Below are 25,279 nucleotides of genomic sequence, written 5' to 3'. Positions count from 1 at the left end.
TCCCGATTTGACTTGTCCAAAACTTTTGAATCCCCCGGCGGGATCTTTGTGGCGTACCAGCTAAGCTTCCGGGCCGCCACCCGTTTCGGGCCCGCCATGTGTCAACCAGCGGCCGGGCCAGCCTGCCCACCCATACACGGGACGGGACATGCCAGCAGGCGGGGCCCGCCACTACCGTGCCTCGGCACGCGAGCGGATCCGCTGCGGCCGGGGGGGACGGTTGAGGTTCCCACGGAGTTACTACGCGCAGTAATTTTGCGCGATAAATGTGGGGGCGTGGGGTAGTGGGCGCAGTAGATCCCACAACTGCCCCCTCGGCTTCGCAGCCCATGAGGCTATAAGTAGGGGGAGGAGGGGGAGCGGCGGAGCACGCGCGTCCCTCCTCCTCATTGCTTCTTCTCCTTCTTCTCTCTCGCCGCTGCACCTCAAGCTATGTCGAGCGTTGCGGTGGTCCGCTCACAATGAGCTCTTCCTCCACCGTCACGCCCCCTACGGCGCACTCCAGCACCTGGGACGGTTCGGAGGTCCACGACGACCACGTCGATTTCCTCCGCAAGACGCGTCGGTTGCCCGGCGAGGACCTCGTGCGGGTCCGCCTCGCACGGAGGGGGGAAATTTCACCGGCACCGCAGGAGGGCGAGCGGGTCGTCTTCCGCTCGCACTGCCTACGCGGCCTGGGCTTACCGGCAAGCAGCTTCTTCCGCTCTTTTCTTGAGTTCTACGGACTCCAGCCGCACCACCTTACCCCCAACACGGTGGTGCTACTGTCCACCTTCGTCACCTTGTGCGAAGGCTTCCTCGGCGTTCTCCCCACTATCGAGCTCTGGGGGGAGTTCTTCTACTCCAAGCCTGGCACCCAAGCCGCGGGCATGCCGGCTCAGTGCGGCGCGTTCATCGCCGTGCGGAGGTCAGGGGCCGACAACCCGTTTCCCTCCATCAAGCTGATAAAGTCGGTGAAGATGTGGCAGCGGTCGTACTTCTACATGAAGAACGTCTCCGCGGAGGGTGATTGGGCCAATCTGCCGGCCTACGTAGCCGGCCCGCCGGCGGGGAGGCAGCCCAACTGGTCGCATCGGGCCTGGACGTTGACGCCCGCAGGAGCCGGCTGCTACCTCTTGAGCTTGTGTTGGATTTCCCCGAAGAGGAAGGGATGATGCAGCAGAGTAGCGTAAGTATTTCCCTCAGTTTTTGAGAACCAAGGTATCAATCCAGTAGGAGGCCACGCTCAAGTCCCTCGTACCTGCACAAAACGATAGCTACTCGCAACCAACGAGATTAGGGGTTGTCAATCCCTTCACGATCACTTACGAGAGTGAGATCTGATAGATATAATATTTTTTTGGTATTTTTGGTATAAAGATGCAAAGTGAAAAGTAAAAGGCAAAGTAAAAAAGCAAAACAAGATTAAAGTGATGGAGGTTGATATGATGAGAATAGACCCGGGGGCCATAGGTTTCACTAGTGGCTTCTCTCAAGATCATAAGTATTCTACGGTGGGTGAACAAATTACTGTTGAGCAATTGACAGAATTGAGCATAGTTATGAGAATATCTAGGCATGATCATGTATATAGGCATCACGTCTGTGACAAGTAGACCAAAATGATTCTGCATCTACTACTATTACTCCACCCATCGACCGCTATCCAGCATGCATCTAGAGTATTAAGTTAAAAATAGAGTAACACCTTAAGCAAGATGACATGATGTAGAGAGATAAATCCATGCAATATGAAATAAATCCCATCTTGTTATCCTCGATGGCAACGATGCAATATGTGCCTTGCTGCCCCTTCTGTCACTGGGAAAGGACACCGCAAGATCGAACCCAAAGCTAAGCACTTCTCCCATGGCAAGAACTACCAATCTAGTTGGCCAAACCAAACAGATAATTCGAAGAGACTTGCAAAGATAACCAATTATACATAAAAGAATTCAGAGAAGATTCAAATATTATTCATAGATAGACTTCATCATAAACCCACAATTCATCGGTCTCAACAAACACACGCGAAAAGAAGATTACATCGAATAGATCTCCACAAGAGAGGGGAGAACTTTGTATTGAGATCCAAAAAGAGAGAAGAAGCCATCTAGCTACTAACTATGGACCCAAAGGTCTGAGGTAAACTACTCACACTTCATCGGAGAGGCTATGATGATGTAGAAGCCCTCCGTGATGACGGCCCTCTCCGGCGGAGCTCCGGAACAGGCCCCAAGATGGGATCTCGTGGATACAGAAAGTTGCGGCGGTGGAATTACGTTTTTGGCTCCTGTTCTGATCGTTTGGGGGTACGTAGGTATATATAAGAGGAAGGAGTACGTCGGTGGAGCTCCGAGGGGCCCACGAGGCAGGGGGGCGCGCCCTAGGGGGGCGCGCCCCCCACCCTCGTGACCGCCTCTCTGATGCCTTGGCGTAGGGTCCAAGTTTCCTGGATCACGTTCGGTGAGAAAATCACGTTCCTGAAGGTTTCGTTCCGTTTGGACTCCGTTTGATATTCCGTTTCTTTGAAACACTGAAATAGGCAAAAAACAGCAATTCTGGGCAGGGCCTCTGGTTAATAGGTTAGTCCCAAAAATAATATAAAAGTGGAAAATAAAGCCCAATATAGTCCAAAACAGTAGATAATATAGCATGGAGCAATCAAGAATTATAGATACGTTGGAGACGTATCAGGCATCCCCAAGCTTAGTTCCTGCTCGTCCTCGAGTAGGTAAATGATAAAAAGAGAATTTTTGATGTGGAGTGCTACTTGGCATAATTTCAATGCAAATCTTCTTAATTGTGATATGAATATTCAGATTCGAAAGATTCAAGACAAAAGTTTATATTGACATAAAAATAATAATACTTCAATCATACTAACAAAGCAATTATGTCTTCTCAAAATATCATGGCCAAAGAAAGTTATCCCTAAAAATCATATAGTCTGGCTATGCTCTATCTTCACCACACAAAGTATTTAAATTATGCACAACCCCGATGACAAGCCAAGCAATTGTTTCATACTCTAACTTTTTCAAACCTTTTCAATCTCCACGCAATACATGAGCGTGAGCCATGGATATAGCACTATAGGTGGAATAGAATGGTGGTTGTGGAGAAGACAAAAAGGAGAAGATAGTCCCACATCAACTAGGCGTATCAAGGCGTATCAACGGGCTATGGAGATGCTCATCAATAGATATCAATGTGAGTGAGTAGGAATTGCCATGCAACGGATGCACTAGAGCTATAAGTATATGAAAGCTCAAAAAGAAACTAAGTGGGTGTGCATCCAACTTGCTTGCTCATTAAGATCTAGGGCAATTTGAGGAAGCCCATCATTGGAATATACAAGCCAAGTTCTATAATGAAAGATTCCCACTAGTATATGAAAGTGACATAACGAGAGACTCTCTATCATGAAGATCATGGTGCTACTTTGAAGCACAAGCGTGGTAAAAGGATAGTAACATTGTCCCTTCTCTTTTTCTCTCATTTTTTTATTTATATTTTTTATTTGGGCCTTTTCTCCTTTTTTATGGCCTCTTTTTTTCTCTTTTTTTGGGCTTCTTTGGCCTCTTTTATTTATTTTTCGTCTGGAGTCTCATCCCGACTTATGGGGGAATCATAGTCTCCATCATTCTTTCCTCACTTGGGACAATGCTCTAAAAATGATGATCATCACACTTTTATTTTTCTTACAACTCAACAATTACAACTCGATACTTAGAACAAAATATGACTCTATATGAATGCCTCCGGCGGTGTGCCGGGATATGCAATATGACAATGATGAATGTGTCATGATAAACTGGATGGTGTAAAGTTTCATGGCAATATATCTCGGAATGGCTATGGAAATGCCATAATAGGTAGGTATGGTGGCTGTTTTGAGGAAGGTATATGGTGGGTGTATGATACCGGCGAAAGGTGCGTGGTATTAGAGAGACTAGCAAAGGTGGAAGGGTGATAGTGCGTATAATCCATGGACTCAACATTAGTCATAAAGAACTCATATACTTATTGCAAAAATCTAGAAGTTATCAAAGCAAAGTATTACGCGCATGCTCCTAGGGGGATAGATTGGTAGGAAAAGACCATCGCTCGTCCCCGACCGCCACTCATAAGGAAGACAATCAATACATAAATCATGCTCCGACTTCATCACATAACGGTTCACCATACGTGCATGCTACGGGAATCACAAACTTTAACACAAGTATTCTTTAAATTCACAACTACTCAACTAGCATGACTCTAATATTATCACCTCCATATCTCAAAACAATTATCATGCTTCAATCTTTTCTTAGTATTCAACACACTCAAAAGAAAGTTTCACAAATCTTGAATACCAAGCATATTATTATTAAGCAAATTACCATGCTATTAAGAGACTCTCAAAATAATTTAAGTGAAGCATGAGAGATCAATAGTTTCTTTAAACAAATCCACCACCATGCTCTAAAAGATCTAAGTGGAGCACATAGAGCAAAATTATAACGCTCAAAAGATATAAGTGAAGCACATAGAGCAAAACTACATAGCTCAAAAGATATAAGTGAAGCACATAGAGAAAAATTATAATGCTCAAAAGATATAAGTGAAGCACATAGAGCAAAACTACATAGCTCAAAAGATATAAGTGAAGCACATAGAGTATCCTATCAAATTATAATTCATGTATGGCTCTCTTAAAAGGTGTGTACAGCAAGGATGATTGTGGCACACTAACAACCAAAGACACAAATAATACAAGACGCTCCAAGCAAAACACATATCATGTTGGTGAATAAAAATATAGCTCCAAGTAAATTACCAATGGAAGTGGACGAAAGAGGGGATGCCTTCCGGGGCATCCCCAAGCTTTGACTTTTTGGTGTCCTTGGATTATCTTGGGGGTGCCATGGGCATCCCCAAGCTTAGGCTCTTTCCACTCCTTGTTCCATGATCCATCACAAGAATTCACCCAAAACTTGAAAACTTCACAACACAAAACTTAAAGTAGAAAACTCGTGAGCTCCGTTAGCGAAAGAAAACAAAAGACCACTTCAAGGTACTGTAATGAACTAATTATTTATTTATATTGGTGTTAAACCTACTGTATTCCAACTTCTCTATGGATTATAAACTATTTTACGAACCATAGATTCATCAAAATAAGCAAACAACACACGAAAAACAGAATCTGTCAAAAAAAGAACAGTCTGTAGTAATTTGTAGCTAGCGCAAGATCTGGAACCCCAAAAATTCTAAAATAAATTGCTGGACGTGAGGAATTTATCTATTAATCATCTGCAAAAAGAATTAACTAAATAGCTGTAACGCCCCGAGACCGATGTGCCAGGTGTCCTCCAGTTATTCGTTGTTGTTGCCTTGTCATTGCTTGTGTGTCATGCATTGCATATCATGTCATCATGTGCACTTCATTTGCATACATGTTCGTCTCATGCATCCGAGCATTTTTCCCGTTGTCCGTTTTGCAATCCGGCGCTCCTATCTCCTCCGGTGGTCCTTTCTACCTTCCTTTCGTATGTGGGGGTTAAACATTTCCGGATTGGACCGAGACTTGCCAAGCAGCTTTGGTTTACTACCGGTAGACCGCCTGTCAAGTTTCGTACCATTTGGACTTCGTTTGATACTCCAATGGTTAACCGAGGGACCGAGAAGGCCTCGTGTGTGTTGCAGCCCAACACCCCTTCATTTTGGCCCAAAACCCACCTAAACCTCCTCCATCATCTCGGTCGTTCGATCACGATCGCGTGGCCGAAAACCGCACCTCATTTGGACTCTTCTAGCTCCCTCTACCTATAAATATGTGCTCCCCTCCCGAAATTCGCGGATGAACCCTAGCGTCTTCCTCCTCGCGCCACCGGACATGTCCGTCCTGCCGCTGGACGTGTCCGCCACCGCCGCCACATCACTCCGACCAATGGGAGCCTGCCACGTCATCTCGGCGACCGCTCCCGGCCAACCGGAGCGCGCCACATCAGCCCGCGCCGCGCTCTCCTCTCTCCTCCCTGCCGCCGCCGGCCCAGATCCGGCCCGCGCGGGGCCGAACCGGGCCAGATCCCGTCGCCGCCACGGCGCGCCTCGCCGCCGCCTCCTCCACCGGCCATCGCCACCGACCGCCGGGCGCCTGCTGTCATGCGCCTCCCGCCGGCCAACCGCCACCGCGCAAGCTCCGCCCCGCCGCCAAGCTTCCTCGTCGCCGGCGTGGCGCCCCGCGCCGCCCGTAGCCCGCGGCCGTCGCCGGACCTCCTCCTCGGCTCCATTCAAGATCGCCGGAGCTCGCGGAGGTCACCGGAGTAGACTCCGGCCGGATCCACTCGGGGTGGACCAGATCCACCAACCCTGCCATCCAAACGCCTCCCCACGTTCCGGATCCCTCCGTCCCGCACCACCTCGTCCGCCCGTTGACTTTTCCGGAGGTATAATTCCACTAAGTCCCCGAGATTTCCAGTTTCAAATGCCCTTGTTCATCATGCCATAACTCATCACCCATAACTCCGTTTTGCACGTGTAGCATATCAAAATGTTCGTCTCAGACAGTACATCATTTCATCTCATTGCATCATTTTCATTTGAGTTCATATTTATGCCCTAAATGCTGTTGTAAGAGTGCTATTTGAGATAATTGTCAGATCTACTGCTCCATATAGCTATTTGTCTTTTTTGCCATGATTAATCTGTGCATGATATGCCCCTGAGCTCTACATGTGTTTTGTTATATGCCATGCCATCTTTCCAGAAGTGCTATCCATGTATTTTTGTGATATGTGTGGTGACTAGCACAAGCTTGCAAAGTGGTGCATTCGTTAATGCTGATTTCAGGGACTTAGCAATTCCACCAAGTCCTTGATCTGTTTTTATCAATATGCCATATGTTCATGTTGTTTCCTAGTGATCCGTGCCTCTTTTATGCCCAATATAGTTGCAGTTCTGGAATACCTGAGTTTAGTTTCGCCGACATCGAAAATCTCTTTTATGCAGTTGTTGGTGAGATAACCTCGACGCCACCCAGTACTGGGGCGGGAGTTCGGGAGTATTGCCATAACTCGTATAACGGATGCTTTTCGAAGGTTGAGGTAGATGATTTCCGAAGGTTTCTTGGTTATGTGTTGAAGGATGGATACAGCTGGATGTAGGATTTGCTAGATTTGGGTGAGATATTATGCTTCCCCTGTATCCCCAACACCTCATTGCATAACCGGAAAATTTTGGGAGTTTATAAGTGGGAATTCAAGTAGCTCTTAGGATATCTTTTTGACAGATGTATGACATGAAATTGGGGTTCGACGTCTAGTGGTCCGCCTATTCACGGTTGGTTTTACAGTGGTCTCGTTGTGTCTTAAAGAGTCCTTGGCTATGCCGACTCGGGGACGCTTCGTATGTCATGTGCACTGCCTTGTACATGATGGTGCTGTACGATCGAGCCCGTGTAGGCCCCACCACGAAAATTTCAGAAGAAATCTCTATCATATGTTTGTTCTGGCTTATTCTGCAAGCCAATCCTTTGTTTTGTTTTTGAGCTGTGGTATTCGAGTTGCTTCGAAGTCAAATGTTGATTCCATACCTTTTCCTAACCGGTGTTCTCATACTCCGATGTGAATACTAATCCTTCATGATAATCGAGATTGTCATGCCAATTTCTTTTAAACCGGCGTGTTTCTCTTCAAGTGGATCCGATCATTTCAACTCCCGCAAGATCAATTATCACTTCTTCTCAACGGTGTTTGTTTCATCCGTCCCAAGTTGCCTTTGTTTTCCCACCCTCCCACCCTTGTTTCTTCGAGGACTCAGATGTCTTAATAAAGTATCCTTTTATTCTTGCGAAGTCCCTCCATTCCTTTTCCGTCAATGTTCTTATCCGGTGATTCTCATGAAGATTCTAACGGAGCTCCAAGTTCATCATTTTTCGTTCTTTTTCATCTCCGGTGGAACCAGTTCAAGCTTTGTTGATCATATCCTTTTCCTCATTCCAAATGCTTTTCTCATGCCGGTGCTCCTCATAATCATCCATTTCTCACTATTTTATTATTCCGGAGTGCTGAAGATATCTCGAAGATTCGTGTTTTCCACTCTGCATTCATTCAAGATCTTTCGAGGTTGTTATCTCATTCAAGTCATTTAATTCAACCGGTGCAACCTCTCTTTTAAATCATTTCAACGGTGTGTCTTTTGAGTGGGCCCTAACCCACAGGCCTTTTCCCAGGATCTTACCTGACTCTTCTTATTCTCCCGGAGCTATCCTAAATTCATTTCAAATTTGACGTAAGAATGATTCATCATCTGTCATATGTTTTTCTCCAAGATCTTTCAAATTCTTTTCATCATTGGTTCAACCTTTTATAATTTTCATCCTGGAGTATCTCAACAACTCTTGTTGGTGTCTCTCGTCGTCATTCTCAACATTTGAAGACCGAAGAAGAGTTTTACCTCCAAATCTTGTCCGTTCTCTCATAGACTCATGACTCTAGCTTGTTGCCTTCCTCTCATAATTGTTTTTGTTCATGATAATTCTTTTCACCCATCCGGATTAATTCAGAGTATTTTCAGTTTGATTCTCCGGAGCCCATCATTTCAGAAGATTTATTCATTCTCAGCTTTCTGTTATCATTCTCCAAATCTCACCGGTGCATCGTTCAAATATCCTCTAATCAGTTCATGATCTCTTCGTTCTCATGGGTCTAAATTCTCTCAAGCATCTTCATTTAAATTGCTAATTCTTCTCGGTGTGTCTTCATGTTTTAATCATTCATTTCCCATTCTTACGGTGGTTTGATCAAGATTCTTCTTCCTTCGTTATCATATCAATTCTTTCGTTCTTTCAGATCCTATCGGTGGATCATTGAAGGCCTCTTCAAGTTTGCGCAATATCTATCTTAATCCTTTCTAAGAGAGTAAATAGTATGCCAAATCCATTGTTTGTCATCAACTTAATTGGTGAAGGATACGCATAACACAATTCTTACTTTTGCCTCACTCAAGTGATTAATTCCTTATTCCAGAGGTTCATCAAATTCTCGGTTCGAGATGCTTTATCTATTCTTTTCCCGGAGTTCCAAGTTCTCTCAATTATTGCACCATGGAGATTCATCTAAATCATACAAGGATTTTACTGGTGTTTTCAATTCTCTTTCCTTTCGTTTAACCATTCTTTTGTTACCGGAGTTTCTTCATGGAGGCTATACATGATGGTTCATCAAGGATTTATTTCCTTTTCGAAGTGTTCATCAAGATTCTTTTCTAAGGAGCTTAAGTTTCTAAATCCTTCAATCCGGAGTGCAATTCTTTCTACCATATTATCGGAGGTGGTATTATGTCATTCTTGATCATTTGAGTTTATGTTTCATGATTCACATATTATTAAGAATGAGGTATTTTAAATCCATCAATCTCGTCATTGGGGTTATCTTGGGTTATATTTCACCTAAAGCCTTCCCTAAGGATTGTTGCTATAATGGTTCTCATATATGATCCAAGTTCTTCATCTACCCTCCCGGTGAAATAAGTTTCTCGTCTCCTCGTTCATATCAATCCAATTCTTTTCCCGTGAGTGGTAGGTTGTCACCTCAAAAATTTGAGATGTATTCCATAAGACCATATCAAGCTTATTCTTTTCGTTGTGGGTTTTCCAACAACTTTGTTCTAGCATTTGTTGTAAGCGTGCTCCCTCGAGATCTTGGTTCCCTTCATTCATCCCATTTCATTCTTACTTTTGTTCCGAAGGCTTTGTGATGTTGCTCTCTTCAACTCATTATCTTGTTTGTCAAGATCATGTTCAGTTCCTTCCAATTTCAGTTGAAGTGCTGCCCAAATTATACCATTCTTTCTCTCTCTATCTTGTTTTCATGAGTGGATCCCTACCATGTATTTTGTTGCCATGTTTGAGTGCTGTAGCATAATTACCTTGATGCATTTAGGTGGCTACTTGCTGATTATCGCAGACCGGTGCCATATTTGTTTTGCTTGCCATTTCCAAACCGTGCCTCCGATTCCTGCGATCTTTATATCAATTTCAACCGAAATCACCTCACCTATCCAGTGGCACTCTTGGATTTCCAAGTTGAGGCCAGGTTCAATCATTCCTTTGCAAATCATGCATATGCATCGCATACCGCATCCCGCATATCATACCATGTTCATGTGTTGGTTGTTTACTATGTTGTGTGCTTCCTTCTGGTGTTTGCTTCTTCGGGTTGGTTCCGATAACGTCGCATTTGTGAGGACCCGATCGTCTATGTCCGTTTGTCTTCTTCATGGACTCGTTCTTCTTCCTTGCGGGATTTCAGCCAAGATGACCATACCCTCGAAATCACTTCTATCTTTGCTTGCTAGTTGCTCGCTCTTTTGCTATGCCTATGCTGCGATACCTACCACTTGCTCATCATGCCTCCCATATTGTTGAACCAAGCCTCTAACCCACCTTGTCCTAGCAAACCGTTGTTTGGCTATGTTACCGCTTTGCTCAGCCCCTCTTATAGCGTTGTTAGTTGCAGGTGAAGATTGAAGTTTGTTCCTTGTTGGAACATGGAGATCATTCCTTGTTGGAACATTGCTTACTTGTTGGGATATCACAATATATCTTATTTAATTAATGCATCTATATACTTGGTAAAGGGTGGAAGGCTCGGCCTTATGCCTGGTGTTTTGTTCCACTCTTGCCGCCCTAGTTTCCGTCATATCGGTGTTATGTTCCCGGATTTTGCATTCCTTACGCGGTTGGGTTATAATGGGAACCCCTTGACAGTTCGCCTTGAATAAAACTCCTCCAGCAATGCCCAACATTGGTTTTACCATTTGCCACCTAGCCTTTTCTTTCCCTTGGGTTCTGCAGACTCAAGGGTCATCATTATTTTAACCCCCCCCCCCCGGGCCAGTGCTCCTATGAGTGTTGGTCCAAACTAGAGCCCCTTGCAGCGCCACCTCGGGGAAACTCGAGGGCTGGTTTTAGTTGTACAGACTGCTCATCTGAGTATGCCCTGAGAATGAGATATGTGCAGCTCCTATCGGGATTTGTCGGCACATTCGGGCGGTGTTGCTGGACTTGTTTTACCATTGTCGAGGATGTCTTGTAACCGGGATTCCGAGTCTGATCGGGTCTTCCCGCTAGAAGGAATATCCTTCGTTGACCGTGAGAGCTTGTGATGGGCTAAGTTGGGACACCCCTGCAGGGATTTGAACTTTCGAAAGCTGTTCCCACGGTTATGGGCAGATGGGAATTTGTTAACGTCCGGTTGTAGAAAACCTGAAGTTGACCTTAATTAAAATATATCAACCGCGTGTGTAACCGTGATGGTCTTTTTCGGCGGAGTCCGGGAAGTGAACACGGTGTTGGAGTTATGCTTGACGTAGCTTGTTCTAGGATCACTTCTTGATCATACTTTTATCGACCGTGCTTTGCCTTCTCTTCTCACTCTCATTTGCGTACGTTAGCCACCATATATGCTAGTCGCTTGCTGCAGCTCCACCTCATACCTTTACCTTACCCATAAGCTTAAATAGTCTTGATCGCGAGGGTACGAGATTTCTGAGTCCCCGTGGCTCACAGATACTTCCAAAACCAGTTTGCAGGTACCGATGTTACCGTCCAGATGACGCAACCAAGCTCAGGAGGAGCTCAATGAAGATCTTGTCCTTTGTGTTGTTTCGTTCTAGTTGATCAGTAGTGGAGCCTAGTTGGGGTCGATCGGGGACCTTGTCGCTTTTGGGGTTCTTCTTTTATTTTGGTTCCGTAGACGGACCTTGATTGTATTTGGATGTTGTAATGCTTTATTCATGTAATTGCGTGAAGTGGCGATTGTAAGCCAACTATGTATCTCTTTCCCTTATGTATTACATGGTTGTGTGAAGATTGCCTCACTTGCGACATTGCTTTCAATGCGGTTATGCCTCTAAGTCGTGGTTCGACACGTGGGAGATATAGCCGCATCGAGGGCGTTACAAGTTGGTATTCAGAGCCTCCCCCGACCTTAGGAGCCCCCACTGCTTGATCGTTATTAGCAGCCGTGTTGAGTCTAGAAAAATGTTTTGAGTCATTTAGGAATTATATATCGGAGAGTTTAGGAATTCTTTTTACTCCCCAGTCCCTTCATCGCTCTAGTAAGGCATCTTAATGTAGAGTTTTGACTCTTCTCTTCTCAAATTTCACTAAATTTTTTTAGGATCACGCGGGTATCTTGGAATCATTCTGATGGTTTTGTGACGAGAACATTGTTCTTGGTGCCTCCTGACATTTAGGGGTTGTGGCAGTGTCCCAGGTAGTTGAGCTCCGAGGTGTTGTCATCACAATTATATCGTTGCAGTTCTGGAATACCTGAGTTTAGTTTCGCCGACATCAAAAATCTCTTTTATGCAGTTGTTGGTGAGATAACCTCGACGCCACCCAGTACTGGGGCGGGAGTTCGGGAGTATTGCCATAACTCGTATAACGGATGCTTTTCGAAGGTTGAGGTAGATGATTTCCGAAGGTTTCTTGGTTATGTGTTGAAGGATGGATACAGCTAGATGTAGGATTTGCTAGATTTGGGTGAGATATTATGCTTCCCCTGTATCCCCAACACCTGATTGCATAACCGTAAAATTTCGGGAGTTTATAAGTGGGAATTCAAGTAGCTCTTAGGATATCTTTTCGACAGATGTATGATATGAAATTGGGGTTCGACGTCTAGTGGTCCGCCTATTCACGGTTGGTTTTACAGTGGTCTCGTTGTGTCTTAAAGAGTCCTAGGCTATGCCGACTCGGGGACACTTCGTATGTCATGTGCACTACCTTGTACATGATGGTGTTGTACGATCGAGCCCGTGTAGGCCCCACCACGAAAATTTCGAACGAAATCTCTATCATATGTTTGTTCTGGCTTATTCTGCAAGCCAATCCTTTGTTTTCTTTTTGAGCTGTGGTATTCGAGTTGCTTCGAAGTCAAATGTTGATTCCATACCTTTTCCTAACCGGTGTTCTCATACTCTGATGTGAATACTAATCCTTCATGATAATCGAGATTGTCATGCCAATTTCTTTTAAACCGGCGTGTTTCTCTTCAAGTGGATCCGATCATTTCAACTCCCGCAAGATCAATTATCACTTCTTCTCAACGGTGTTTGTTTCATCCGTCCCAAGTTGCCTTTGTTTTCCCACCCTCCCACCCTTGTTTCTTCGAGGACTCAGATGTCTTAATCAAGTATCCTTTTATTCTTGTGAAGTCCCTCCATTCCTTTTCCGTCAATGTTCTTATCCGGTGATTCTCATGAAGATTCTAACGGAGCTCCAAGTTCATCATTTTTTCTTCTTTTTCTTCTCCGGTGGAACCAGTTCAAGCTTTGTTGATCATATCCTTTTCCTCGTTCAAAATGCTTTTCTCATGCCGGTGCTCCTCATAATCATCCATTTCTCGCTATTTTATTATTCCGGAGTGCTGAAGATATCTCGAAGATTCGTGTTTTCCACTCTGCATTCATTCAAGATCTTTCGAGGTTGTTATCTCATTCAAGTCATTTAATTCAACCAGTGCAACCTCTCTTTTAAATCATTTCAACGGTGTGTCTTTTGAGTGGGCCCTAACCCACAGGCCTTTTCCCAGGATCTTACCTGACTCTTCTTATTCTCCCGGAGCTATCCTAAATTCATTTCAAATTTGATGTAAGAATGATTCATCATCTGTCATATGTTTTTCTCCAAGATCTTTCAAATTCTTCTCATCATTGGTTCGACCTTTTATAATTTTCATCCCGGAGTATCTCAACAACTCTTGTTGGTGTCTCTCGTCGTCATTCTCAACATTTGAAGACCGAAGAAGAGTTTTACCTCCAAATCTTGTCTGTTCTCTCAGAGACTCGTGACTCTAGCTTGTTGCCTTCCTCTCATAATTGTTTTAGTTCATGATAATTCTTTTCACCCATCCGGAGTAATTCAGAGCATTTTCAGTTTGATTCTCCGGAGCCCATCATTTCAGAAGATTTATTCATTCTCAGCTTTCTGTTATCATTCTCCAAATCTCACCGGTGCATCGTTCAAATATCCTCTAATCAGTTCATGATCTCTTCTTTCTCATGGGTCTAAATTCTCTCAAGCATCTTCATTTAAATTGCTAATTCTTCTCGGTGTGTCTTCATGTTTTAATCATTCATTTCCAATTCTTACGGTGATTTGATCTAGATTCTTCTTCCTTCGTTATCATATCAATTCTTTCGTTCTTTCAAATCCTACCGGTGGATCATTGAAGGCCTCTTCAAGTTTGCGCAATATCTATCTTAATCCTTTCTAAGAGAGTAAGTAGTAGGCCAAATCCATTGTTTGTCATCAACTTAATTGGTGAAGGATACGCATAACACAATTCTTACTTTTGCCTCACTCAAGTGATTAATTCCTTATTCCGAAGGTTCATCAAATTCTCGGTTCGAGATGCTTTATCTATTCTTTTCCCGGAGTTCCAAGTTCTCTCAATTATTGCACCATGGAGATTCATCTAAATCGTACAAGGATTTTACTGGTGTTTTCGACTTCTCTTTCCTTTCGATTAACCATTCTTTTGTTACCAGAGTTTCTTCATGGAGGCTATACATGATGGTTCATCAAGGATTTATTTCCTTTTCGAAGTGTTCATCAAGATTCTTTTCTAAGGAGCTTAAGTTTCTAAATCTTTCAATCCGGAGTGCAATTCTTTCTACCATATTATCGGAGGTGGTATTATGTCATTCTTGATAATTTGAGTTTATGTTTCATGATTCACATATTATTAAGAATGAGGTATTTTAAATCCATCAATCTCGTCATTGGGGTTATCTTGGGTTATATTTCACCTAAAGCCTTCCCTAAGGATTGTTGCTATAATGGTGCTCATATATGATCCAAGTTCTTCATCTACCCTCCCGGTGAAATAAGTTTCTCGTCTCCTCGTCATATCAATCCAATTCTTTTCCCGTGAGTGGCAGGTGTCACCTCAAAAATTTGAGATGTATTCCATAAGACCATATCAAGCTTATTCTTTTCGTTGTGGGTTTTCCAACAACTCCGTTCTAGAATTTGTTGTAAGCGTGCTCCCTCGTGATCTTGGTTACCTTCATTCATCCCATTTCATTCTTACTTTTGTTCCGAAGGCTTTGTGATGTCGCTCTCTTCAACTCATCATCTTGTTTGTCAAGATCATGTTCAGTTCCTTCCAATTTCAGTCGAAGTGCTGCCCAAATTATACCATTCTTTCCCTCTCTATCTTGTTTTCATGAGTGGATCCCTGCCATGTATTTTGTTGCCATGTTTGAGTGCTGTAGCATAATTATCTTGATGCATTTAGGTGGCTACTTGCTGATTATCGCAGACCAGTGTCATATTTGTTTTGCTTGCCATTTCCAAACCGTGCCTCCGATTCCTACGATCTTTATATCAATTTCAACCGAAATCACCTCACCTATCCAGTGGCACTCTTGGATTTCCAAGTTGAGGCCAGGTTCAATCATTCCTTTGCAAATCATGCATATGCATCGCATACCGCATCCCGCATATCATACCATGTTCATGTGTTGGTTGTTTACTATGTTGTGTGCTTCTTTCCGGTGTTTGCTTCTCCGGGTTGGTTCCGATAACGTCGCGTTTTTGAGGACCCGTTCGTCTACGTCTGTTTGTCTTCTTCATGAACTCGTTCTTCTTCCTTGCGGGATTTCAGGCAAGATGACCATACCCTCGAAATCACTTCTATCTTTGCTTGCTAGTTGCTCGCTCTTTTGCTATGCCTATGCTGCGATACCTACCACTTGCTCATCATGCCTCCCATATTGTTGAACCAAGCCTCTAACCCACCTTGTCCTAGCAAACCGTTGTTTGGCTATGTTACCGCTTTGCTCAGCCCCTCTTATAGCGTTGTTAGTTGCAGGTGAAGATTGAAGTTTGTTCCTTGTTGGAACATGGAGATCGTTCCTTGTTGGAACATTGCTTACTTGTTGGGATATCACAATATATCTTATTTAATTAATGCATCTATATACTTGGTAAAGGGTGGAAGGCTCGGCCTTATGCCTGGTGTTTTGTTCCACTCTTGCCGCCCTAGTTTCCGTCATATCGGTGTTATGTTCCCGGATTTTGCGTTCCTTACGCGGTTGGGTTATAATGGGAACCCCTTGACAGTTCGCCTTGAATAAAACTCCTCCAGCAATGCCAAACATTGGTTTTACCATTTGCCACCTAGCCTTTTCTTTCCCTTGGGTTCTGCAGACTCAAGGGTCATCATTATTTTAACCCCCCCTGGGCCAGTGCTCCTCTGAGTGTTTGTCCAAACTAGAGCCCCTTGCAGCGCCACCTCGGGGAAACTCGAGGGTTGGTTTTAGTTGTACGGACTGCTCATCTGAGTGTGCCCTGAGAACGAGATATGTGCAGCTCCTATGGGGATTTGTCGGCACATTCGGGCGGTGTTGCTGGACTTGTTTTACCATTGTCGAGGGTGTCTTGTAACCGGGATTCCGAGTCTGATCGGGTCTTCCCGCTAGAAGGAATATCCTTCGTTGACCGTGAGAGCTTGTGATGGGCTAAGTTGGGACACCCCTGCAGGGATTTGAACTTTCGAAAGCCGTGCCCGCGGTTATGGGCAGATGGGAATTTGTTAACGTCCGGTTGTAGAAAACCTGAAGTTGACCTTAATTAAGATATATCAACCACGTGTGTAACCATGATGGTCTCTTTCCGGCGGAGTCCGTAAAGTGAACACGGTGTTGGAGTTATGCTTGACGTAGGTTGTTCTAGGATCACTTCTTGATCATACTTTTATCGACCGTGCTTTGCCTTCTCTTCTCGCTCTCATTTGCGTATGTTAGCCACCATATATGCTAGTCGCTTACTGCAGCTCTACCTCATACCTTTACCTTACCCATAAGCTTAAATAGTCTTGATCGCGAGGGTACGAGATTGCTGAGTCCCCGTGGCTCACAGATACTTCCAAAACCAGTTTGTAGGTACCGATGTTACCGTGCAGATGACGCAACCAAGCTTAGGAGGAGCTCGATGAAGATCTTGTCCTTTGTGTTGTTTCGTTCTAGTTGATCAGTAGTGGAGCCTAGTTGGGGTCGATCGGGGACCTTGTCGCTTTTGGGGTTCTTCTTTTATTTTGGTCCCGTAGACGGAACATGATTGTATTTGGATGTTGTAATGCTTTATTCATGTAATTGCATGAAGTGGCGATTGTAAGCCAACTATTATCTCTTTCCCTTATGTATTACATGGGTTGTGTGAAGATTACCTCACTTGCGACATTGCTTTCAATGCGGTTATGCCTCTAAGTCGTGCTTCGACACGTGGGAGATATAGCTGCATCGAGGGCGTTACAATAGCACTCTTCAAATAAAAATGACAGCAGTTCTCGTGAGCACTAAAGTTTCTGTTTTTTACAGCAAGTTCAACAAGACTTTCCCCAAGTCTTCCCAATGGTTCTACTTGGCAAAAACACTAATTAAACACAAAAAACACAACCAAAACAGAGGCTAGATAATTTATTTATTACTAAACAGGAGCAAAAAGCAAGGAATAAAAATAAAATTGGGTTGCCTCCCAACAAGCGCTATCGTTTAACGCCCCTAGCTAGGCATAAAAGCAAGGATAGATCTAGGTATTGCCGTAGTAATAAGATAGATTGGTGAAACTCATTTCATATTCTCTACATTCGGCAGCAAGTTTTCTTTGAGGCAAGCAAAAGTAATCAAAAGGGCTAAATTTAATAGGACAGGAGTCCCCAAGATCAATTTTAGGAGGTATAGGTTCCTCTTTCGGCCCTTCGTATTGCACAATCAATTCATCATTATAAGCATTCTTTTGACAGAACCTTGTGATCCTAAACTCAAGAGAGCATCCTAGCTCATTGTTTCGAATAGAAAAATCATCATTAAGTTCATAAATTCTATCAATTAAAATATTGATTGGCACCTTTTTCTATGGTTTTCATTAAAAGCAACATGGTCAAGAGATTGAAAGTGCATAATTTCTTGTTGATCGAAGAGGATAGATTCTATGGGAGGACGTCCAGCGTCCACCCTATAGTGCGCAAAGATTTCTTTGGCTTCTTTTATTATAAATCTGAATTCATGAGCCAAAAAGATAGTAGCAGCACGCTTAACAGAGGAATGCTCAGTATTAGAAAATTCTAGGAAGACTCTTTGTATAGACGGGTGCATATGCATAAATTGCATTTCAAGTTCAACGATAAGCATGGCAATAGCGTCTGCAAGACTACTAGTTCTATGAAGAATAGAACCGCCCATAGAGGGAAAAGCACCGGCACAAGTAAAAAAATCTTGGATGACTCCTTTTCCAATAATATTACCACTACCGATTCGAAATCTTTTTGTATGATAGGTAGGGGGTTCTTCAGCCGGAGCATCAGATTTTTCTATGACATTGTTATCGCCCATATCGGCGATAACTTCCCCAATTTCAGACATAACGACAAGCAAGCAAACTAGCACACGAGCAAACAAGAGCAAACGGGCAAAGAGAGGGACGATAGAGAGAGAGGGAGAGGGCGAATAAAACGGCAAGGGTGAAGTGGGGGAGAGGAAAACGAGAGGCAAATGGCAAATAATGTAATGCGAGAGATAGGGATTGTGATGGGTACTTGGTATGTTGACTTTTTGCATAGACTCCCCGGCAACGGCGCCAAAAATCCTTCTTGCTACCTCTTGAGCTTGCGTTGGATTTCCCCGAAGAGGAAGGGATGATGCAGCAGAGTAGCATAAGTATTTCCCTCAGTTTTTGAGAACCAAGGTATCAATCTAGTAGGAGGCCACGCTCAAGTCCCTCGTACCTGCACAAAACGATAGCTACTCGCAACCAACGCGATTAGGGGTTGTCAATCCCTTCACGGTCACTTGTGAGAGTGAGATCTGATAGATATAATATTTTTTTGGTATTTTTGGTATAAAGATGCAAAGTGAAAAGTAAAAGGCAAAGTAAAAAAGCAAAACAAGATTAAAGTGATGGAGGTTGATATGATGAGAATAGACCCGGGGGCCATAGGTTTCACTAGTGGCTTCTCTCAAGAGCATAAGTATTCTACGGTGGGTGAACAAATTACTGTTGAGCAATTGACAGAATTGAGCATAGTTATGAGAATATCTAGGCATGATCATGTATATAGGCATCACGTCTGTGACAAGTAGACCGAAATGATTCTGCATCTACTACTATTACTCCACTCATCGACCGCTATCCAGCATGCATCTAGAGTATTAAGTTAAAAACAGAGTAATGCCTTAAGCAAGATGACATGATGTAGAGAGATAAATTCATGCAATATGAAATAAACCCCATCCTGTTATCCTCGATGGCAACGATGCAATATGTGCCTTGCTGCTCCTTCTGTCATTGGGAAAGGACACCGCAAGATCGAACCCAAAGCTAAGCACTTCTCCCATGGCAAGAACTACCAATCTAGTTGGCCAAACCAAATGGATAATTTGAAGAGACTTGCAAAGATAACCAATCATACATAAAAGAATTCAGAGAAGATTCAAATATTATTCATAGATAGACTTGATCATAAACCCACAATTCATCGATCTCAACAAACACACCACAAAAAGAAGATTACATCGAATAGATCTCCACAAGAGAGGGGAGAACTTTGTATTGAGATCCAAAAAGAGAGAAGAAGCCATCTAGCTACTAACTATGGACCCGAAGGTTTGAGGTAAACTACTCACACTTCATCGGAGAGGCTATGATGATGTAGAAGCCCTCCGTGATGACGGCCCTCTCCGGCGGAGCTCCAGAACAGGCCCCAAGATGGGATCTCGTGGATACAGAAAGTTGCGGTGGTGGAATTAGGTTTTTGGCTCCTGTTCTGGTCGTTTGGGGGTACGTAGGTATATATAGGAGGAAGGAGTACGTCGGTGGAGCTCCGAGGGGCCCACGAGGCAGGGGGCGTGCCCCCCACCCTCGTGACCGCCTCTCTGATGCCTTGGCATAGGGTCCAAGTCTCCTGGATCACGTTCGGTGAGAAAATCACGTTCCCGAAGGTTTCATTCCGTTTGGACTCCGTTTGATATTCCGTTTCTTCGAAACACTGAAATAGGCAAAAAACAGCAATTCTGGGCTGGGCCTCCGGTTAATAGGTTAGTCCAAAAATAATATAAAAGTGGAAAATAAAGCCCAATATAGTCCAAAACAGTAGATAATATAGCATGGAGCGGTCAAAAATTATAGATACGTTGGAGACGTATCACCGGCGCTGTTGCACGACTCCGAGTGCTGGCGCAGTCGAAGGGCCTTACCAGGCCGGATTTGCTGGCCGCCTTCGTGGCGCGCCGAGTGCTCCCACTCCAAAGTCGCCCCCACATGATCTGCCAGATGAGCGGGCACCGGGACCCGAGTCGGATGTGCACCAAGGAAATGCCTCACGAGGAGGTAGCCTATATGGTGAATTATCTTGCGAGCTGCGACCTCAAAGAAGAGTGGCAGTTCGGCAAGGAGCCGTATTCACGTGCCGCCCCTCCGCCTCTGGTGAGTCATTTTCCTTTTCTCTTTTTCTTCAACTATCCTGACTTCTTTGCTGTCGAGTCCGTCTTGTCCGATCTGACCAGTCAGCTTTGGTCAGAACCCCCTCCTCCAGCCAGCAGCCGGCATCGTGGGGCCGGACCGCGAATTCCTCCCCGACCGAGTGGAGAGCGACGTTGACGACCTCGACTTGGGGGCGCCGGCCCTGGAGGACGACGCCGAGGGAGGAAGCGGCGCAGCGGGTGGCCCGATTGGGGCCAGTCTCGAGGACTGGCCCGACGATGATGAGGAGGTCGCCCCGCGTCACCAGCCAGGAGTCAGCCAGCCGGGCGTGAGCTCGTCCGCCGTGCCGGACGCTCAAGGCGGCGCCAAGAAGCATAGGGCCGGGACGAGCCAGTTCGGCAGCCGGCCGAAGAAGCCCAAGGGCTCAGCCGCGGCGACCAAGCGGGACGAAGTGGCCGCAAAGGCCAACCGCTTCCGCAAGGTGGTGAAGACGCCGCAGCTGATTTCAGCGTAAGTGCTACCTCCCTTTGCACCTTCACATTTCTTCATTGACTCTGTCTGAAATTCCTTTGCTTTATTTTCTCGACTTTAGGGCCCCGCTCTCTCTTGAGAAGTCGGCCGCCGGCTCCGTCGTGAAGTCGGGGAGACCTCCTCCACCACCCGGTGGATTGATCCGGCCGCCGACCTCCAAGAGGCGACGGAGAGGAACGCGCGCGAGGAGCGGGAAGCCGCCCGCCTGAAGAAGGCGGAAGCCGATAAGGCGGAGGCCGCTGCCCTGAAGAAGCTGGCGGAAGCCGAGGCCGCCAACGCGGAGAAGAAGCGCGCTGAAGAAGCTGCACACCGCCAGTCGGTGGTGTTCGTCGTCCCCCTGAACTCTGCGCCGCCACCACTGGAGTTCACGGCGTAGACTGGGGAAGTCGGCGTCGAGAACCCGGTCATGGAGAGGGATGCCGACGACACCGCCACGCCGGACATAATTGTGTCGCCACCGCCGCCCTCTGGAAGCACGCCAGGCGGGCAACCGGCGGACCCGCCGGTGCCGCCAACTAAAGGCGTGGTGGCGACGGGCCTGGCTCTTGAGGTTGTCACGCCGACACGCCACCGTCTTGAGAAGGCGGCCTCAGCGCCGCGCCCTTTGGAGACCGATGCCACGAGCTCCACGATCCCGGACACCGAGGTGACGAGCGCTGCGCCCACTGGGTGGGTGTGGGGAGGCGGGACGGGCCCGTTGAATCGGGCGCTTTTGTACGTCCAAGCCAAGCTCCGAGCTGAGGGCGACGCCATCAAGGAATGCACCAAGGCATATCTGGCGTCGCGAACAGCCATCCGGGTATGCGTCCTTCCTTTTTTGTTTTTGTTTCTTGTTTTTCTTTGTGGGGGCGTGCCAGCGCACCCACTGGGTGTAGTCCCCGAGTTTCGGGCCGGCTGCTGAGCAGGCGGCTCGGAACTCTAATCAGTGAGTTCCAAGTACCAACACTTTGTCTGAAATTTTGATGCAGGACTACCACAATCTTCGCGTGACCGCCTTCAATGCCAATGTTGAGGAGCTAGCCAAGCGGACCATCGACTTGTCGGACAGCCGGGGTGAGTCCTCTTCCTTCTCTGCGGGGGCGCGCTGGCGCACCCGCGGGCTGTAGTCCCCGAGATTCGGGCCGACTACTGAGCAGTCGGGCCGGATCTCCCCGGTGACCTTTCTTCCTTCTTGACGACTGACACCCCTCCTTCTTCTTCAGAGGCCAACGCCGCCCTACAGCAGTAGCTGGGTGAGGCCAATGCCGCACTGCATGTCAAGGAGGAGGAGTGCGGCCGGCTGACAAAGGAGCGCGACCGGCTGGCTACGCAGCTGGCGGAGCAGAAGGAGCTGCTCCAGAAGGCCCAGAATGAGGTGGAGGACAAGGAGACCGCCCTCCTTGCCGAATTCGCGTCCGAGCGCTCCTCCTGGACCGACACGGAGACAACGCTGGTCTCCGGCTTCCACGTGATCGAAGATCTCGTCGATGTTGAGCTTCCCCTCATTTTCCTTTTCTAAGCTGCTGACTGCTAGTTGAGTCGGCCTCTAATCTTTAACCTTGTTCTTCGTTCTTCTTCCTTGGCAGACTTCTTCCCTGGCCATTCGGACGCCGCCAATCAAGCCATCGAGGCTGATCGTGAAGGGCGGAGGGCGGCTGGCGCACAGATCGCCGCCAACGCCCCCCGAACTCTTGGCGAGCAGATCCTGAGCATCGAGGCCCGCCTTCGGCCGGCCCACCGGATGCTGCGCCGGCTTCAACGTGTCGGCGCTCAGGCAATTGCCGCCCTGTGGCCGGATATGCAGGCACTGCGCACTCCCAGTCGGACTGCCGACTGGCTGGAGGTAGCAGCTGGTCGCCTTGAGGCCTGGAAGGGTTCTTCGGCCCGGGCTGGAGCACGCCAGGCCTTAGAGTTCGCCAAGGCGTGGTATCCTGGGCTGAGTCTAGCCCAGCTAGCCACGTTCCGGCTGGAAGCTCGGGCGGAGCTGGCGGTCGTGGAAGACGATCTCGTCAAGCGCGCCGCGTCGATCGCCGAGTACACCGACACCAGCGTCTTCGTCCCAGAGCGGGCTGAGAACGGCGAGGAGGCGCCGCCGGAGTGGTTCGGGCTGAACCCGGACGACGGCGAGGACTCGGCGGAGGTGATTGACTCCAGTGGCGAAGAAGAAGGCGAGGAGGAGGAAGGAGACGAGGAGGAGGCGCCAGAGGTCGGGGCAGACGGCCAGCCTCAGCTCGACCGCGCCTCTAGCAACAAGCCGCGTCCAACCGAGCCAGCTACTGCCAGAGGTGATCAAGCGGAGACCAACCAGCCGGCCGCCCCGACAATTGGCACCGCCGACCCCTTCGGTCCTCCGAGTCCGTCCGCGGTTTCCTAGGCTGCCACTTTATCTTTGTTTTTACCTGCTTAATAGTCTCAATGAAGTTGTTATTTTGCACAATTCCACCCACGGGGTGTATCTTGAACTTCTGTTTGAGGATTCGGCCAAGGGCCTTCTCTATGTAAATATTTATCCGTGTTCTATCTCTTCTTACTTATTGCTCTTTGGCTTTTTCCTTTGCCGCCTTCCCTTGGTTGCCGTCTTGCCAGTCGGACAGCCGCTCTGCGGACTGCTGCTGGATCAAGTACTTGGCTTCTTTGGGAAGGCAGGTACTTAGCCATTTAGAGTTTTTAGCAAGTTAATTTAGAAAACGGCGAGCCGGCTGCTCGAGAGCCGGTTGTAAAAGGCTGGAAGCTGGCTTAAACTATGTGCACGCTTTGAGTCCTTAGCCATTTTTCATATGGACACCCATTCTACCTTACTCCTACTCACCATACAGTCACTCTGCGATCTGCGGCTTCTAACAGGAGACGGCTTAAGTGCCACACACTACCACTAGTGTAGAACCGGGCAATAGCACCGGTTCGTAAGGCCCTTTAGTGCCGGTTTGGTAACCGGCACTAAAGTGTGGGCACTAAAGGCCCCCCCCCTTTAGTACCGGTTCAGCACGAACCGGTGCTAAAGGGCAACCACGTGGCACGAGCCAGCTCCGTGGGCGCATAGGACATTAGTACCGGTTGGTAACACCAACCGGTACTAAATGTTTGGGTGTGTTTTGGTTTTATTTTTCATTTTTAGTTTAATTTTGTGTTTTCAATTTAATTTAGTGATTGTTTTACATTATAATGAGTTGTTAAATCATTAGGTGAATGTACCGCAGATTAATTTGACTGGTTCGTGCTAAGTCATCAAGTATATGTCATATCCATATTATATATACTTGATCACCTAATTAAGTGATCGAGGTAATATGGATATGGCATATACTTGATCACTTAGCTAGAATCCATCCAGTTGAAACTAATCTGCGGTTTCTTTCATAGATGATATAATAACTCATCATCATCATGTTAATATAAAAACTCTTGCATCATATATATCATCACCAACAGCAGTTTTCATAGCTAGCTAAAAATCATCATATAATAGTCGTCTCATTACCACTACTTAATCATCATATAGTCATTACCGCTATCTAATCACCACCAACACTAGCTTAAAGAAGAAACATTCACTTGTACCAGAAGCAAAGATATCATCGAGTTCAACATGGTAATGATATTACAAGCGTTCATAACACCACAAAAGCAAATCACTCTTTGAGATTAAGTTCAGGACGAAGAACACGGACATGAGAGGACAAGTACTAAGAGCATGAACTAGCTAATTAATCACTCCTGCCGCTCTCTCTCAGGTAAAATAGCATAGAACATGTATAGATTTCCTGATTCATCATATTGGAGCATGCAGATGAACCTGTCTCCTAATCGTGGGTTGCGCTTCTGATTGCTGCCCCCTAGTACTTCTCTGCGATCGTTCACAATTTTGCTCTAGTCTTTTACTATTAAGCATTCCTTGCTATTAGAAATCCTGAATGCACTAAAGTGCATTGTAGGATATCTTGGCCATAAGCTAACAATATTCATGGTACCTTTAGTCTCGATCCAATCAGGCACAACATTCATCGGGAGTCCCTGTTGAAGAACATCGTATAGTAACATACTTAGCAATGAAGTTTAGCTTAAAAAATAATGTATGCAAAAGATGCACTGAGGAGAAATAGTAGAAATCTTACCATCTTTCCTAAATATATGTGACCGTAGTTCAGTACGAACACTATTGGTCGCACGTTTTGAGTACTAACATTTCTAAGTGCAGGAATTTTTTTTGTCTTGACAGCATCAAGATCCTCAAGCCATGAAACATAATGACTTGTCTCCTAGCAGTTTAGTTCAGCCCCGGGACAGTGGACGGTCCTGTCTACCAAGCGC

The 25,279-nt window shown here is 46.1% G+C and overlaps 2 protein-coding genes across 2 annotated transcripts; both read left to right on the top strand.

Annotated features, from left to right (window-relative positions):
- The first annotated feature begins 461 nt into the window (after positions 1 to 461).
- On the top strand, positions 462 to 21,368 carry LOC147959074 (uncharacterized). The gene is made up of 4 exons (XM_087532450.1): positions 462 to 1,099; positions 20,185 to 20,524; positions 20,574 to 20,859; positions 21,076 to 21,368. The coding sequence occupies exons 1-4, from the start codon at positions 462 to 464 to the stop codon at positions 21,366 to 21,368; spliced, it is 1,557 nt and encodes a 518-aa protein (XP_087388576.1).
- Positions 21,369 to 21,398: 30 nt separating this feature from the next.
- Positions 21,399 to 23,345, top strand: LOC147959073 (uncharacterized). The gene is made up of 3 exons (XM_087532449.1): positions 21,399 to 21,791; positions 22,254 to 22,460; positions 22,557 to 23,345. The coding sequence occupies exons 1-3, from the start codon at positions 21,399 to 21,401 to the stop codon at positions 23,343 to 23,345; spliced, it is 1,389 nt and encodes a 462-aa protein (XP_087388575.1).
- Positions 23,346 to 25,279: the final 1,934 nt, after the last annotated feature.

The sequence above is a fragment of the Triticum urartu genome, chromosome 7A (assembly GCF_056163025.1).
Source record: "Triticum urartu cultivar PI428250 chromosome 7A, HENAU_Tu73, whole genome shotgun sequence".
Lineage (NCBI taxonomy): Eukaryota > Viridiplantae > Streptophyta > Magnoliopsida > Poales > Poaceae > Triticum > Triticum urartu.
The sequence above is the reverse complement of the archived record's forward strand: the minus strand, read 5'-3'. Positions and strand labels throughout refer to the sequence as shown.

Excerpts from the sequence above, each read along its gene's own strand:
- LOC147959074 (XM_087532450.1), top strand. The coding sequence starts at position 462 with ATGAGCTCTTCCTCCACCGTCACGCCCCCTACGGCGCACTCCAGCACC. Across the intron at positions 1,100-20,184 it reads TGGACGTTGACGCCCGCAGG|CACCGGCGCTGTTGCACGAC; the intron begins AGCCGGCTGCTA and ends TTGGAGACGTAT. Across the intron at positions 20,525-20,573 it reads ACTTCTTTGCTGTCGAGTCC|CCAGCAGCCGGCATCGTGGG; the intron begins GTCTTGTCCGAT and ends CCCCTCCTCCAG.
- LOC147959073 (XM_087532449.1), top strand. The coding sequence starts at position 21,399 with ATGGAGAGGGATGCCGACGACACCGCCACGCCGGACATAATTGTGTCG. Across the intron at positions 21,792-22,253 it reads CGTCGCGAACAGCCATCCGG|GAGGAGGAGTGCGGCCGGCT; the intron begins GTATGCGTCCTT and ends CTGCATGTCAAG. Across the intron at positions 22,461-22,556 it reads TGATCGAAGATCTCGTCGAT|GACTTCTTCCCTGGCCATTC; the intron begins GTTGAGCTTCCC and ends TCTTCCTTGGCA.